A 15472-nucleotide genomic window follows, 5' to 3' on the forward strand; every position below is an offset into this window, starting at 1 on the left:
TGCTGATACCAAACAAGACCCTGGAATGGACTGTGGTACAAAGGGGGTCCAATGGCCTTGTCAGTTACTAAAGGAGCTAAACCGCACAACAAGTTGCCTTCACCTACAAGGCTCTATGACAGCATGGGCCTTTGAGAAAACCTCAGTGATGTTCCAACTAACTCCAGTTAAAACCAAATCTACATGTCTGAGTTCACTGTCACACTCAAAAATAACCAGTTTATTAAACTAGCCTTTTTAGGTCTAAAATATGTCATTTTGAGGAGAACAGAAAGAATAACACATTTGATCTACAAGTGGTACACCACACCCAGTGTCATGCACCTACTAAAATATTATGTAGGGAACTACTGCGCCAATTCAGTAAAACTATTTACTACTAGGGTGTAAGTTCAGACGTTTTATGTGCCTAGATCAGTGGTATTTAAATATTGGTGAGTTGCACAATCATCTAGAAATTGTGATTAAAATACAGGAACCCTGGTGTCATCTCCAAAAATCCCTATTTGTAACTAGCTACCTACGCAATTGACGGTGAAGTATGGCCAGATGCTCGTCGGGCCTTCTTGGGGAAGTACTGCTAGAGGCTGTCAGAAAAACATTTACAAAACATGATATCATTTATTTCCTAGCTTTCTCAATCCCAAGTCAGAATAGGACTGTAAAGGACACTTGAAAAGGACACTCTACCAGCATCTAAGTGTATGAGGACATGTACATGTCACCTATGCACACATATTACATTCACAGTGTTGCTGCTTTCAAGGGTGAAGAAATTTCAACTTTTTTTCATTTCTGACAATATGAAGAAAGACAGAAGTAGGATAAGATACAACAAAAGTCAAATCTTCAAATCTTTTAAGAAAAGAAAATCATTACCACTAGAACGTTATAGCATATGTAGCGTTAAAGTAAACCTGCCCCAACCTTTGATCTAATTACAGATTCTACTTCCCAAAGGGCTTTTTCTGTGTGTGATGAAAACTGAACTGTAAAATTATTGAGGTAGGGATTTAGAGATTTGGCACAGCAATCTTCCTAATAAAAACGGCACAAGTGAGACCCCTCTTGCTATTGTTACATGTTAAATCTTATTGGACTGATTTTACTGTATTCTAAATTGCAAACACAAGGTAGAAGGTTGTAATTATAATTTTATTGATTCATCATTAAGTTTTAATCAAGCTGTTGCTACAGGGAATGGTTATTATTTTGGCAGTGTTCTTTTGTTTCTAAGTTTCTTTAATAGTTGCTACAAGAAAGTAACTGTGGCTATATTCAATACAAACAAAATGTTATTGTTTCTAGGGAATCTAACATAATAATCTTCTATCAAAGCAAATGTGTTACAGAATGACTGCACTAAAGTATTTCTTATAATCTCTATCTAGCTTACTATGCCTTTCTGACCATTGACAGCTATAAATGTTTTCCATTCCTATTTCTTTTTATTTCACAAATGAAAATTTATCTCCTCTACATTCACCTGTTGGTTTGTCTTAATCTCAGCAACCACACTTCCATGAATCTGAAATCCAAAGTTTATCTTCTATGAGACTAAAACAGGTTACTAAAAAAGGGAGTAATATGTATATAAGCATTTATTGAGAAAATTGATACTGAAAGGCTTCACGAATTTTTTTTCTTTAAGTTCAAAGATTATTAGAGCATCAGAACCAACATTTCCACAAACTTCATAAATTTGGCAAACTTCTCAGCATACTAAACCGTAACTGAATTTAAAGTCCATTTAAGGTCAATATTGGCAGGGTGCAGTGGCTCGTGCCTGGATTACAGTACTTTAGAAGGCCACAGTGGAAGAATTGCTTGAAGCCAGGAGTTCAAGACTAGCCTGGGCAACATAGTAAGGTCCCATCTTTACAAAACTGTTTTAAAAAATTAGCCAGGCATAGTGGCACTTGCCTACAGTCCCAGCTACTCAGGAGGCTAAAGTGAGAGGATCACGTGAGCCTAGAAGTTACAGGCTACAGAAGCTATGATCACATCACTGCATTCCAGCCTGGGTGACAGAGTGAGACCCTGTCATTCATTCATTTGTAAGAGAGAGTGTGTGTGTGTGTGTACGTGCATATATACACACACACACGTATACATATTTATATTTTTATTTAAATAGTCAACATCAAGAAGTATTTCATGTGGAAAGTCCTCAATCTATGTACCCACTGCTGACCAACTGTCCTCTTAAGATTCTCTAGGGGCCAGGCCCGGTGGCTCACACCTGTAATCTCAGTTCTTTGGGAGGCCTAGGCGGGCGGATCACGAGGTCAGGAGATCGAGATCATCCTGGCTAACATGGTGAAACTCTGTCTCTACTAAAAATACAAAAAATTAGCCGGCCGTGGTGGCAGGCGCCTGTAGTCCCAGCTACTCAGGAGGCTGAGGCAGGAGAACGGCATGAACCCAGGAGGCGGAGCTTGAAGTGAGCTGAGATGGCGCCACTGCACTCCAGCCTGGGTGACGGAGCGAGACTCCATCTCAAATCACAAAAAAAAAGATTCTCTAGGAATTGCCAGGCCTAGTGGCACACACCTGTAATCTTAGCTACTGAGGATCCCTTGAGGCCAAGAGTCTGAAGCCAACATGGGCAAATTACCAACAGCCCAGCTCCATAGAAACTATAAACAGGTGTTTGATATTTGGCCTTACCAGCTCAGGGACCACAGAACCCCCAAGAGACACAATGCAGGTACAATGTCCTCATCTGTTGTATCTCCAGTCTCATGGATACTTGTTTCCTAATTCTAAAATCTATCTGCCCCACCTCCCAAGCCTAACAGTCCACATATCAAATGTTATGACATAATATTTGGAAATCTTAGAAACTTGGGGCCTTTTCCAAGGCTCCAATTTTTTAAGATATTAGTTACAGATACTAGGAGCATTAGAATATACAAGACTTTCTACAAATAAAAAGATGTATGATTAAAATGAGAAATCTAATAGCTACTATTTGCCCTACCTATTATATCACGTTCTATTTTCTTGGACAGAAAGTTTACAAACTGAAGCAAGCCTGCCCTTCAACATGGCAAACTAGCTTTCAGGCAAGATGGCCCCAGGTGAAATGAAGTGGCCAGGTTCTTTTTTTGTTGCTTGCTCTCAACAACGTATCAACAAATCTAAGTATATATACTCCAAACTAACTGCATGTAATAAGACTGTGTGTCAGGACATAATCACTAAAAATAATTTTAAAAAGAAATGAAGTACTAACAGATGCTACAACACGGATGAACCTGGAAAACACTACAGTAGCTGAAAAAAGTTGGTAACAAAAGATCACATATCATAGGATTACATTTATATCAAATGTCCAAAATAGGCAAATTCATAGAGACAGAAAGCAGACCAGTGGTTGCCTAGGTGTGGGGAGGGTTGGGGTGAAATGGGGATTGTGACTGCAATGGGTAAGGGCCTCCTTTGGGGAGTGATGAATGTTTTAAAATGGACGCTGGCAATGGTTGTACAACTCTATGAATATGGTATAAACCACTGAATTGTACACTTTAAATGGGTGAACTGCATGGTATGTGAACTATATCTCAAAAAAGCTGGTTTCTTTAAAAAAAAAATCTTCTTTAATTTTTACTTCTCTGTTAACTCTCTTTTCCATATCCCCAATTCACTATATTCTTTTTTTTTTTTTTTTTTTTTGAGACGGAGTCTTGCTCTGTCGCCCGGGCTGGAGTGCAGTGGCCAGATCTCAGCTCACTACAAGCTCCGCCTCCCGGGTTTACGCCATTCTCCTGCCTCAGCCTCCCGAGTAGCTGGGACTACAGACGCCCGCCACCTCGCCCTGCTAGTTTTTTGTATTTTTAGTAGAGACGGGGTTTCACCGTGTTAGCCAGGATGGTCTCGATCTCCTGACCTTGTGATCCGCCCGTCACAGCCTCCCAAAGTGCTGGGATTACAGGCTTGAGCCACCGCGCCCGGCTTCAATTCACTATATTCTCAAGCAAGGAATATTAGGTTACTAAGCAGTTTGTAGATTCTTGTTCAAACTTCCTAAAGAAAAAAAGTACATCAAAAACAAATTCACAATATAATACAATTTTTTAATGTAAATGTTATAAAGGTTAATTCATTTCCCAAGTTTCCTATGTAAACATATGCCATTACTTTTCTAATTACAAAGAAAAGTGTGATTTGATAAAAGGCTTACAAACTTAAGACCTTTTTCTTCACTGTGTTGTCCATTTCTGTTATGCCCATCACAAGACTGGCGGTTTAGTAAGACTGCATGAATACCAGGCTGTGCGATTTGAAAATAACACTAACAAGCAACAGACAAGGCTGCCCCTCAGTATTGTGCAGAAGAGGTAGGGAGAAAGGTAAGTTAATGAGGTGAATAAAGAAACTTTTATTTGTATTATACATTTCTCCTCTGCATTCGTTTTGAGGTTTTTTTTTTTCTTTAATCATAACTGTGTTTATGATTTTGGTTTAAAATATCACTTTTGGCCAGGCACAGTGGGTCATGCCTATCACCCCAGTACTCTGGAAGGCTGAGTCAGGAGGACTATACGAGGCCAGGAGCTTGAGACCAATCTGGAAAACATAATGAGACCCCCATCTCTTTGAAAATAAAAACAAAAATAAATATCACTTACACTTACCACTTACAGTATTGTGTTCTACTTTGACTAAAATTATTTACAAAAGTTTGTTTTTTAAACACATGGTAGGAACAGACTGCCTATTTTTTGTCATTGTTTCCAATTTTACTTCATTATAATGATACAACTACTGATCTGTAATGATACTGTCTCTGCAGTATTCACTAAAACTGGCCCTGTGGGCTATTGTTATTTTTATTAAGTTCCAATTATGCTTGAAAAAGTCTATCTTCTTTACTTGCTGGGTGCAAAGTTTAACATATTATCAACAGACCAATCTTGCCATTGTGTTGTTCAAATCTTCTATGGCCTCAGTAAGTTTATGCCTGCTTTGAGAGAGAGACGTGACTATCTCCAACTAAGACTATGGTTTTGTTCATTTCTCCGTAAAATTCTGTCAGTTTTTGCTTTATATGTTTTGAGACTATGTTATTCAGTGCAGGTTCAGGCTTGCTGTATCTCCTGAAAGAACTGTTCCTGTATCATTATGCACTGGTCTCTTCGTTTTTTGCCTTACGTATTTTTTCCTAATATTAATATTATTCCACAAACTCTTTTCCAACTAGTATTTTTCTATCAGTTAAGGTTTCATCACAGAAGCAAAACCACTATGAGTGATAAGGATAAGGATTATAGAGATTTGACCAGCAATTATGGGAGCTAATTAAGCAGTTTGCATAGGGCTGTTGCTTCTGCATCTAGTGTTGGGACAGAAATCAAAGGGCAGGCAACAGGAAAGGAAAGATGGATGTGAAGTGGGGGAAGAACAAGGACAGACTGGAAGTCACATTTATTTCTCACCAACCTGTGACAGAGAACTTGCAGTATAAGCTGGCACCCTTCATTACAGAGCCCACAAATCTGACCTAGAATTTGGATAAGCTGATGGAGAAGAACCAGAGGGAGCTGGAGAAGCTGGAAGTCAAATGCCAACATGGTGATACAGCAAAGTCAGGTGTCTGAGCTGCAACATTGCCTGACCATATACCAACCTTCTGAGCATAAATACAGCTCTTCACTTCTACCTTACAAAGAACATGCAAATTTCTCTTGTGGCTGACCCAAACTGAAAGAAATTACTTTGGAAAGGAAATTCTCGGAAAAGTAGTTCCAGCTCAGTTGTGTGCTGACACAATACAAAGCTGTCACAATGTGAATGGATATTTTCTTCCACTCTTTCGTCTTTTTTCCATTAATTATGTTTTAGATATGTCTCTTGTAAATTACACATAACTAGAATTCTTCTTGTGTCCTACATCAGGCTCTATCTTTTAGTTGTCAGGCTTTATCTTCTAACTGTCATATTTAATCCATTTATATTTATTGGCACTTATAACTTTCATAATTTAAAAATACTTTTTTTAAAAATGAAATAAATACGTACTGAAAATATATGCATCATGTGCATTTCTGAAGTATTTTATACACAAAACTTGTTACTTACCACTTCTCCAGCAGAGGCAGCCAACATATGTTTCATAGGTGTCAAATATGAAGATGAATCAGTATGCAAAAACCACTTCACATATTCATAGGTGATAAAAAATGCAGCAGCTGAAATTTAAAACAAGCCAGTCTTTCACAAAGTTTAAACATATATTCAAACTGTTAAGAAACATGTTTCTCAAAATGTATGACAATAATTATTAAATTATGAGATAACAGAAAAGGTGATAAGTACATATTTTTTTTCCTACCCTCACTCTTTCGGAATTTACTGAGGCCATGTTATATGCCTGATCTTAGACTTACAGAAATGCAGATAATATAATGCTTACCCTGAGGGAGCATAAGAGCTAATCTAGCACTTACCATGTTGTGCTGACAAATTACTTAAACATTTTTAAAGTCAACTTTAGCAAAGGATATGAATTTCTGTGATCCAAAATATCATTATGTATGGCCATAAAACAATCAACTACATTATGAATAAATAGGTTAAAATTGCAAACATACTTTAACTTGAAAGAAAATGTCTATTCTATAATGTTTTATTGCTGGTTACTCAAAATAATCATGGCTATTTTTTACTGCATGAATTCACCTTCACATCAAGAAAACAATCAACCATTTAATTAAAACTGGAAATCAAAATCTCTAAAAAGCTACCCCTATCACCATAAACTAATCGCAGCTGCACATGAGGGCTTTAAAACTTTCTATGTACTGTTAATCAAAAAATGTTTATCAGTTGGATAAAAGATAAGGCACAAGAGATAAAGGAATGACAAATTCATCTTCTGAAGGACATTTGAACATGTCACAAAGTCTGAAACACTGAGGAAAACAGCCTGATAGTGAAAATCAGTTCTCCGAAGTCAACAAAAGCTTGTAAAGGATCTTCACATGCTAACAAATATACACTAGGCTAAAAGAAGAGGCACTCTGTCCACGAATGAATAATGACAAGTTCAGGCAGTTTTACGTGGTTAACACAAGTCTATTCCCATTTGTGTTTCTTCATACGATTTTTCCCACTTCAGCCCACTCACTAAATGTGGAGCTATAATACCTCTAATTGCATTCAGCTGTTCAGTTGTGCCACTCTACCTCCTACCCTCCTAACCCCCAAGAAAAGGGAGAAAGACAGTGGTAAAACTTCCTCCATTTCATGGTTAACCACCTCAACTTCGTCTGACTTTATGGCTTCTTTTTGTGATCTACAAGGCTCTTTTTTTTTCTTTCTTTCTTTCTTTCTTTTGAGCCTTTTTTTTTTTTTTTCACTTTTTTTATTATTATACTTTAAGTTCTAGGGTACATGTGCATAACGTGCAGGTTTGTTACATATGTATACTTGTGCCATGCTGGTGTGCTGCACCCATCAACTCGTCAGCACCCATCAATTCGTCATTTATATCAGGTATAACTCCCAATGCAATCCCTCCCCCCTCCCCCTTCTCCATGATAGGCCCCGGTTTGTGATGTTCCCCTTCCCGAGTCCAAGTGATCTCATTGTTCAGCTCTCACTCACAAGGTTCTTTAAGAATATAAGTTCCAAACCTCCCTCCAACCTCCAGGTGGCATCCAAGAAGGCCTCTACTAACTGGAAATGTCAGTACAGTCAGGTTCCAAGTTGGGGGCTGAACGAGTTAAAGCAAAGAAGAGGAGCTGGGTTATCCGATGCCTCTAGTTTCTTCTGGCTCTTAACAAACAAACAACAACAACAAAATAAAAAACAACAACAACTATGCTTTCTCTACATTCCCTTCGAAACAGGGAGTAAGGCTCCTAAACATGTGTTCTCTTCACCTCTTTCCATCTTTGGTCCCCTCTAGCCCCACCCCAAACCCTCGCTCCTGCAGCACAGGTTTACAAAAACATCCACAGCCACTGATGATCAACTACAGTGAGGTTCTGTACTCAGATTAAAACCGTAACCAATAGCAAAAGAAAAAAGACACCAAACACAAAAGTCCAATTCATTCAAAATTTGCAGTAAAACAAGGCTATTTTTGAAACCCTGGTACTCTCACCTTTCCCTAGCGTCTCCCATTCACTAAAGTCTGGTGGATGGGACAAAAAAAAAAAAATCAAAACCACATTCTATAAGTAAACTCCTGAGGGAAGAAGAATGTAAAACCTGTGATCTTAATGACAGCACTATGTAACCCACACGCTACAGCTAATTATACGTCTCCCCACAATAATCTTTATGTGCAATATGTAAGAGAAAACGATCTTTAGAAGAGTGAGTGTAAATGAAGGAGACATCATAAAAAATGGTGACCAAAAGATGGGGACTTAGTGACACGTTTTTTTGCAGTTCCCTAGTTCGGAGGTTCTCAAACTTGTCTGAATGTAGGAATCATCTAGGGATTCTTTTAAAACATCCAATGCCCAGGTCACACCTCAGACCAATTAAGTCACAATCTCTGGGGTTGGGTGACAAGCACCAGTACAGGTGATCCTTGAACATGGGTTTAAAGGCACAGGTTCACTTATACATGGCTTTTTTTCAATAAATATATTGGAAAAATTTTTGGATATTCGTGATAATTTGAACAAACTTATATATGAACCACATAGCCTAGAAATACCAAAAAATTAAGAAAACATGGCTGGGCACCATGGCTCATGCCTGCAATCCCAGCACTTTGGGAGACTCAGGCGGGTGGATCATGAGATCAGGAGATCGAGACCATCTTGGCTAACATGGTGAAATCCCATCTCTACTAAAAATACTAAAAAAAACAACTGGGTGTGGCAGAGGACACCTGAAGCCCCAGCTACTTGGGAGGCTAAGGCAGGAGAATGGCATGAACTCAGGAGGCAGAGCTTGCAGTGAGCCGAGATGGCGCCACTGTACTCCAGCCTGGGCAACAGAGCAAGACCCTGTCTCAAAAAAAAAAAAGGCTAGCCGTGCCAAGAATACATAAAATATATGTAGATACTAGCCTATTTTATCACTTACTAACATAAAACATAAAAAGTTACAATTCATCAAAACTTACAAACACAAATCATATAGCACATCATTCATAGTTGAGAGAAATGTAAACAAATGTAAAGATGGGCCAGGCACAGTGGCCCACATCAGTAATCCCGGCACTTTGGGAGGCTGAGGCTTAAGCTCAGGAGTTCAAGACCAGCCTGGACAACATGGAGAAACCCCATCTTTATAAAAACAACAAATAATTAGCCAGGTGTGGTCACCCACACCTGTAATCCCAGCTACTTGGGAGACTGAGGTGGGAGGATCACCTGAGCCTGGGAGGTTGAGGTTGCAGTGGGCCAAGATCATACCACTGCATTCCAGTCTGGGCAACGGAGTAAGACCTGTCGTAGGGGGAAAAACAAGGTGTAGTGTTAAATCATAACTGCACAAAATCAACTGCAGCACATACTGTACTATGTAGTAATCTCTGTCACCTCCTCTCGCTATTATAGTGAGTTCAGGTGTTGCCGAGTAGCCACTTAAAACACCATGTGACACTAATTATCTCCACATGAGCAGTTCATCGCCCCAATAAATTGCCTGTCACAGTACAAAAGGATCTCTCCCAGTTCTTATGTATTTTTTGTTGTGGTTAGTGCCATACCACAAACTTCGAATAACACCATAGGACCCATAGGAAGTGCCACTAGTGATGCTGGAAGTGATGACATTATAAGAAAGCTCCTAAGAAGCAGAAAGGAGTCATGACATTACAAGAAAAAGTCAAATTGCTTGTTACGTACCACAGACTGAAACAGTGGCTGCCAACCATTTCAAAAGGAATAAATCCAGCTTAATCCATTGTTAAAAAAAAAAAAAAGAAATGAAATGAAACTAATTAACCCATTGCCGCAGCTATGTCAGCAGGCATGAAAACTCTGCATTTCTTGCAAAGTACCTTTTTTCTTGTTTTGAAAATGCGACTTTTATTTGGGTAAAGGATTGCTATAATAAAGGCAGACTTATTATGTCTAAAATCATTTGAGAAAAAGCAAAGTCATTTCATGACAAGATCAAACAAAAGGAAGGTGAAAAATCTAAAGCTGAAGAAGTTAATGCCAGCCAAGGATGGTTTGATAATGTGAGAAAAAGATTTGGCTTTAAAATGTCAAGATAACAGGAGAAGCAGCTTCTGACATCCATGAGTCAGTAAACAAGTTCCCAGCTGCCATTAAGTAAATTATTGAGGAGAAAGGACATCTGCCTGAATAGGTTTCTAATGTAGATGAAAGTGCCCTATTCTGAGAAAAGAAAAATGTCACAAAGGACATTTACTAGTAAGGAAGAGAAGCAGGCAAATCCTTCACAGTATTCATGACAGAGCCAATCAAGAAAACCATAAAAGAGATTGTGGATGTAGAAAAAAAAAAAAAAAGTTGGGGGTGAAGGGTTTCAAAATATAAATCTTAAATTCAAGAGCTGACACCACACCAGAGGAATTAACAGAAGACAACTTGGTGAAGATGAGTGCTTCCAAACCAGTGTCAAATGATGAGGGAGAAGATGTAGAAGAAGGAGTGCCAGAAAAGAAAATGACATCAGACAATCTAGCAGAAAAGTTCTGATTATTAAAGACTGCTTTTGACTTCTTTTATGATGAGGATACTTCTACAATATGGGCACTGAAACTAAAGCAAATGGTGAAAGGATTGGTACCATATAGAATCATTTTCAGAGAAATCAAACAGCAAAAAAGTGAGACAGAAACTGTATTTCCATAATATTACACCATGTGAGCCTGCTTCTCTTACCTCCCCTTCCACCTCCTCTAGTTCTTCTGTCTCTGCCACCCCTGAGACACCGAGACCAGCTCCTCTTTTTCCTCCTCCTCTTCAGCCTACTCAACCTGAAGACCTTTATGATGATCCACTTCCACTTACTGAATATACGTTTTCTCTTCCTTACGATTTTCTTAGTATTTTTTTCTCTAGCTTACCTGATTGTAAGAATACAGTATATAAAACATTTGCCGGGCGCAGCGACTCACGCCTGTAATCCCAGCACTTTGAGAGGTCAAGGCAGGCGGATCAGATGAGGTCAGGATAACATGGTGAAACCCTGTCTCTACTAAAAATACAAAAATTAGCTGGGTATGGGGGCGTGTGCCTGTAATCCCAGCTACTCAGGAGGCTGAAGCAGGAGAATCGCTTGAACTCAGGAATTGGAGGTTGCAGTGATCTGAGATCACGCCATTGCACTCCAGCCTGGGGGGTGACACAGCAAGACTCCATCTCGAAAAAAATAAAAAACTTAAAAAAACACATAAATATATATTAATACATATCTTAACACACATACAAAGTATGTGCCACTCAACTGTTTATGCTATCATTAAGGCAGCAGCAGGCTATTAGTAGTTAAGTTTTGGGGAAATCAAAAGTTATATTCCGATTTTTGACTGCACAGGGGGTTGACACCCCTAACCGCCACATTGTTCAAGGGTCAACTGTATTTGTTTAAGCTCTTCAGTAATCAGGTGATTCCAAAGTGGACAAACTGGGGAACCCATGTCCCTCTCACATACTTAAAACTATGCTTGGCATGGAATGGATGCTCAGTTAACAACTTGTTACAGTTACTCAAAGTATTAACATACACAAAAATGCAAGGATGACCAAAACAGTTTGCCATTCTAATGATTGCTGGGGGATGGGGAAGGGCAGGAGAAAAAAAGAAACAGAAATACTATTTTTCTCTTTGCACTACAAATCTTTATATGAACGCTATGCTCACAGATTGAATATTTAAATATCAGGTTAACATAAGAGAAAAAAATTCTCATGAATCATCCTGTGAAAAATGAAAGCAAACCCTAGAATTTAAGAATCTTCTAAAGCTGTAGTTTTGTGGGTGTGTCTTATGTGTGGTGATTTTTTTGTTTTGTTGCTTTAGTTTACTTTTGGATGCCACTAGAGGCATCCAACAGTAAACAAAATAAGTATCTGCAGACAGTATACCAAGAAGCAGATTAAACAAAACAGATTACACTGACTAAAGAGTAAGAGCATCGTAAGTCACATAACATGACTTCAGAACCAAAACAAAAGACACTGGAAGGAGAGTATCCAGGAGATCATTAGTGAGAAACACTTGCATCATCTAAGAGCAATTAATTAGGATAGAAATGTTTAATGCCTCCTAAGTTCACCTGCTGTCTAAGATGCTCCAAAGCAGCTAATCATCAAACCTGATTTCACACCGGAGTCACCTTGGAAGTTATTAAAACTCCTGATACCCAGGCAAAGCCTAGACCAATTAAACTTCTAGGGTGACACAGGACATCAGTATTTTTTAAGGCTTCCTAGTAGATTCTAATGTGCAGGCAAAGTTGAGAATGATTGTTCTGAGGAATCACGACATTAAAATAATACTTCAAGGATTCTAGCTGGAAATTTTAACAACAAAAACCATTTTTTAAAGACTGCTTTTTTGTTTCCTATTACAAATATATCGAAATAGAATCTATAACACTGAGTCAAAAATAATGGGTTAGGCCCGGCACAGTGGCTCATGCCTACCATAATCCCAGCCTTTGGGAGCCCAAGGTGGACAGATTGCTTGAGCCTAGGAGTTCAAGACCAGCCTAGACAACATGACAAAACCCATTCTCTACAAAAAAACAGAAAAATTAGCCGGGCATGGTGGTGGGTGCCTGTAGTTACAGCTACTTAGGGGGCTGAGGCAGGAGGACGGCTTGAGCCTGGAGGTCAAGGTTGCAGTGAGCTATCATCTCACCACTACACTCCCACCTGGGTGACAAAGTGAGACCCTGACTAAAATAAATAAAAAATAATAATAACAGGTTAAAGAAGTAAATTCAGAAGATAAGCTTCAACACACAAGGAATTCTATGTGGGTAAGACCACACACCATTCTGAAAATCCAATCTTATCATGGCTTTACAGAAGTGAGAATATAATTTTTTACCATTAGGAAAGGATCCAACAGCAGCAGAAGGAACACCAGCATATATTCCATGAAAACCACCAGCCTTATTAAATCCTTGGGGACTCTGCAGCCTGGTTTTAATGGTATCCAGAGGAAATAATATCAAGTCAACAGAAACACCTGCTATCCCGCCAGCCTTTGAAAAAAAAGAGGGAAGAAAAAGAAAAAAAAAAGTTACAACAAAATAAGCCCTCTGCCACTTGGGGGCAAAGATAGGAAAAAGACAGTCTTTAAAGCACATTTCTCATTCCTTTCAGTCCACAACTTCTGCAGCACAAAGGACCTTCAGTCTAAATCTAGAAGTTTTCCTGAGAAAATAGCTATTATTGTGCTATATTTTTAAGTTGTAAACTTTATATTTTCTTTTTAAATCAAATTTTAACAAAAAAATTTTTAAACAAAATTTAAATTGTTGATACAGTACTCACATGGTTCAAAAAGCTAAAAAAAAAAAAAAAAAAGCCAGATGTAATGGCTCATGCCTCCTAGCAGTATGGGAGACAGAACTGGGAGGATTACTTGAGGCCAGGAGTTCGAGACCAGCCTGTGCAACACAGTGAGACATCATCACTACAAAAATAAAAAATTAAGCTGGGGATGGTGGCACATGCCTGTAGTTCCAGCTACTTGGGAGGCTGAAGAATAAGGATCACTTCAGCCTAGGAGTTCAAGGGTTCAGTGAGCTATAATCCTGCCACTGCACTCCAGCATAGGTGACAGCAAGACCCTGTGTCTTAAAAACAAATAAATAGCCAACAAGAACAACAAATAAACTTCAAAAAAAGGTCAATAGCTCAAAGTCTCCTTCCAACCTTGTTCCTAATAACTCAGGTAAACCACTTCTATTGGTTTCTTGCTGTATCCTTCTGAAGTTACTTTAAACATACACAAGCATGTATGAACATATAGTTTCATTTTCTTTAAAAAGAAAAGATGATATACAATATGCACTATTATGTACTTTTTTTTTTTTAAACAATTTATCTTTATCTTTTCACATCAGACCAAATGTTATACTGTTGTCTTAACCAATAAGCAATGAATCCGAATCGACGCCTTCCAGACTGGAATTTTGAAACAGCTTATCATCTCTGTGAATCTGGATCTGTATTTTAATAATCACACATCTAAGAACTCATATAGTATTCTCTTCGGCTTTAAATGTATTTGAAAATTCCTGGCCGGGCGCGGTGGCTCAAGCCTGTAATCCCAGCACTTTGGGAGGCCGAGACGGGCGGATCACGAGGTCAGGAGATCGAGACCATCCTGGCTAACACGGTGAAACCCCGTCTCTACTAAAAATACAAAAACTAGCCGGGCGAGGTGGCAGGCGCCTGTAGTCCCAGCTACTCCGGAGGCTGAGGCAGGAGAATGGCATAAACCCGGGAGGCAGAGCTTGCAGTGAGCTGAGATCCGGCCACTGCACTCCAGTCCGGGCGACAGAGCGAGACTCCGCCTCAAAAAAAAAAAAAAAAAAAGAAAATTCCTTGATAATTTAATCAAGTGAATAAATTGATTTTTTTTAAAGAGCTAAATTTCTAAAGGAAATTAAAATCTGGCCCAAACTAGTCATCTCCCAAGAGATACCATGTTGCTTTGGGGAAGCTGTACTTTAAAAACTGATTAATTCCTGCTAAATGGATTTTGGGGGGAAAAAAAAACTGATTAAGAACTAACTCTGTACCTTATAATTATAGTGACACATATGTAGAATATGTTTAAACTCGTTACACCTTAGTCAAAGAAAACAAATTGAAAAAATATGAACACAAAGAGCATCAAAGAAAGGCTAATACATATGAATCCTTACAGGTGTGATTATTAAAATACAGATCTAGATTCACAAGGATCATTAGTTGTTTCAAAATGTAGGTCTCAAAAAAGTCAATACACATGCACTACTTATTAGTGAAAAAGACAAAAACATAACATTTGTTCTGATATGAAAAGATCACCCAGATCTAAAGGTATCATTTAAAGATGTGAGTTAAAATCAGTTTACAGTAGGCAGACAAATGCACTATAAAGAGGAAACTTTCCTATATAATTTTTTAACTAAATTGCTAATTTTTGCTATATTTTGAAATCAGAACCATGTGAATACATCACCTATTCAAAAAGTAAAAATATACATTTTTAAACTACACATTTCATGACAAAGGAAAAAAAAGAATCAGTATTATTCAAACATACAACCGAAGTTCAAACCAATTGTTTCCATCCTTTAAGTTTACAAATTGTGCAGATGCCACAAAGCTTAGTACCTAGCAAATACTATCTGCTTTACTTACCGCTCACCATAAAACCATCCCAGGAGTTAACTGGAAAAATGAAATACTTTAATGATAAATCCAATACCTATTTTCAAATTAACTAGCACAGGTTAATTATTAAAAATTAATTTACACTACACAAGTACATTACTACAAATACTAATACTATACTTCAT

The 15472-nt window shown here is 38.3% G+C and overlaps 1 protein-coding gene across 7 annotated transcripts in view; it reads right to left on the minus strand.

Annotated features, from left to right (window-relative positions):
* The window catches only part of SLC25A26 (solute carrier family 25 member 26), a 167763-nt gene that overhangs the window by 138064 nt on the left and 14227 nt on the right, over positions 1 to 15472 (minus strand). For all 7 annotated transcript variants that reach the window (XR_004228844.1, XR_002728914.1, XM_023200326.1 and 4 more), the window contains exons 2-3: positions 13003 to 13159; positions 6085 to 6194 (exon numbers count right to left, since the gene is read on the minus strand). Coding sequence is in view for 5 of the 7 variants with exons in the window: in XM_023200311.1 (XP_023056079.1) it covers positions 6085 to 6194; positions 13003 to 13159 (267 nt within the window). In the remaining 2 variants the exon portion in view is untranslated. The remainder of the gene's footprint in view (positions 1 to 6084; positions 6195 to 13002; positions 13160 to 15472) is intronic.

Source organism: Piliocolobus tephrosceles, chromosome 2 (assembly GCF_002776525.5).
Source record: "Piliocolobus tephrosceles isolate RC106 chromosome 2, ASM277652v3, whole genome shotgun sequence".
In the NCBI taxonomy this organism is placed as follows: Eukaryota; Metazoa; Chordata; class Mammalia; order Primates; family Cercopithecidae; genus Piliocolobus; species Piliocolobus tephrosceles.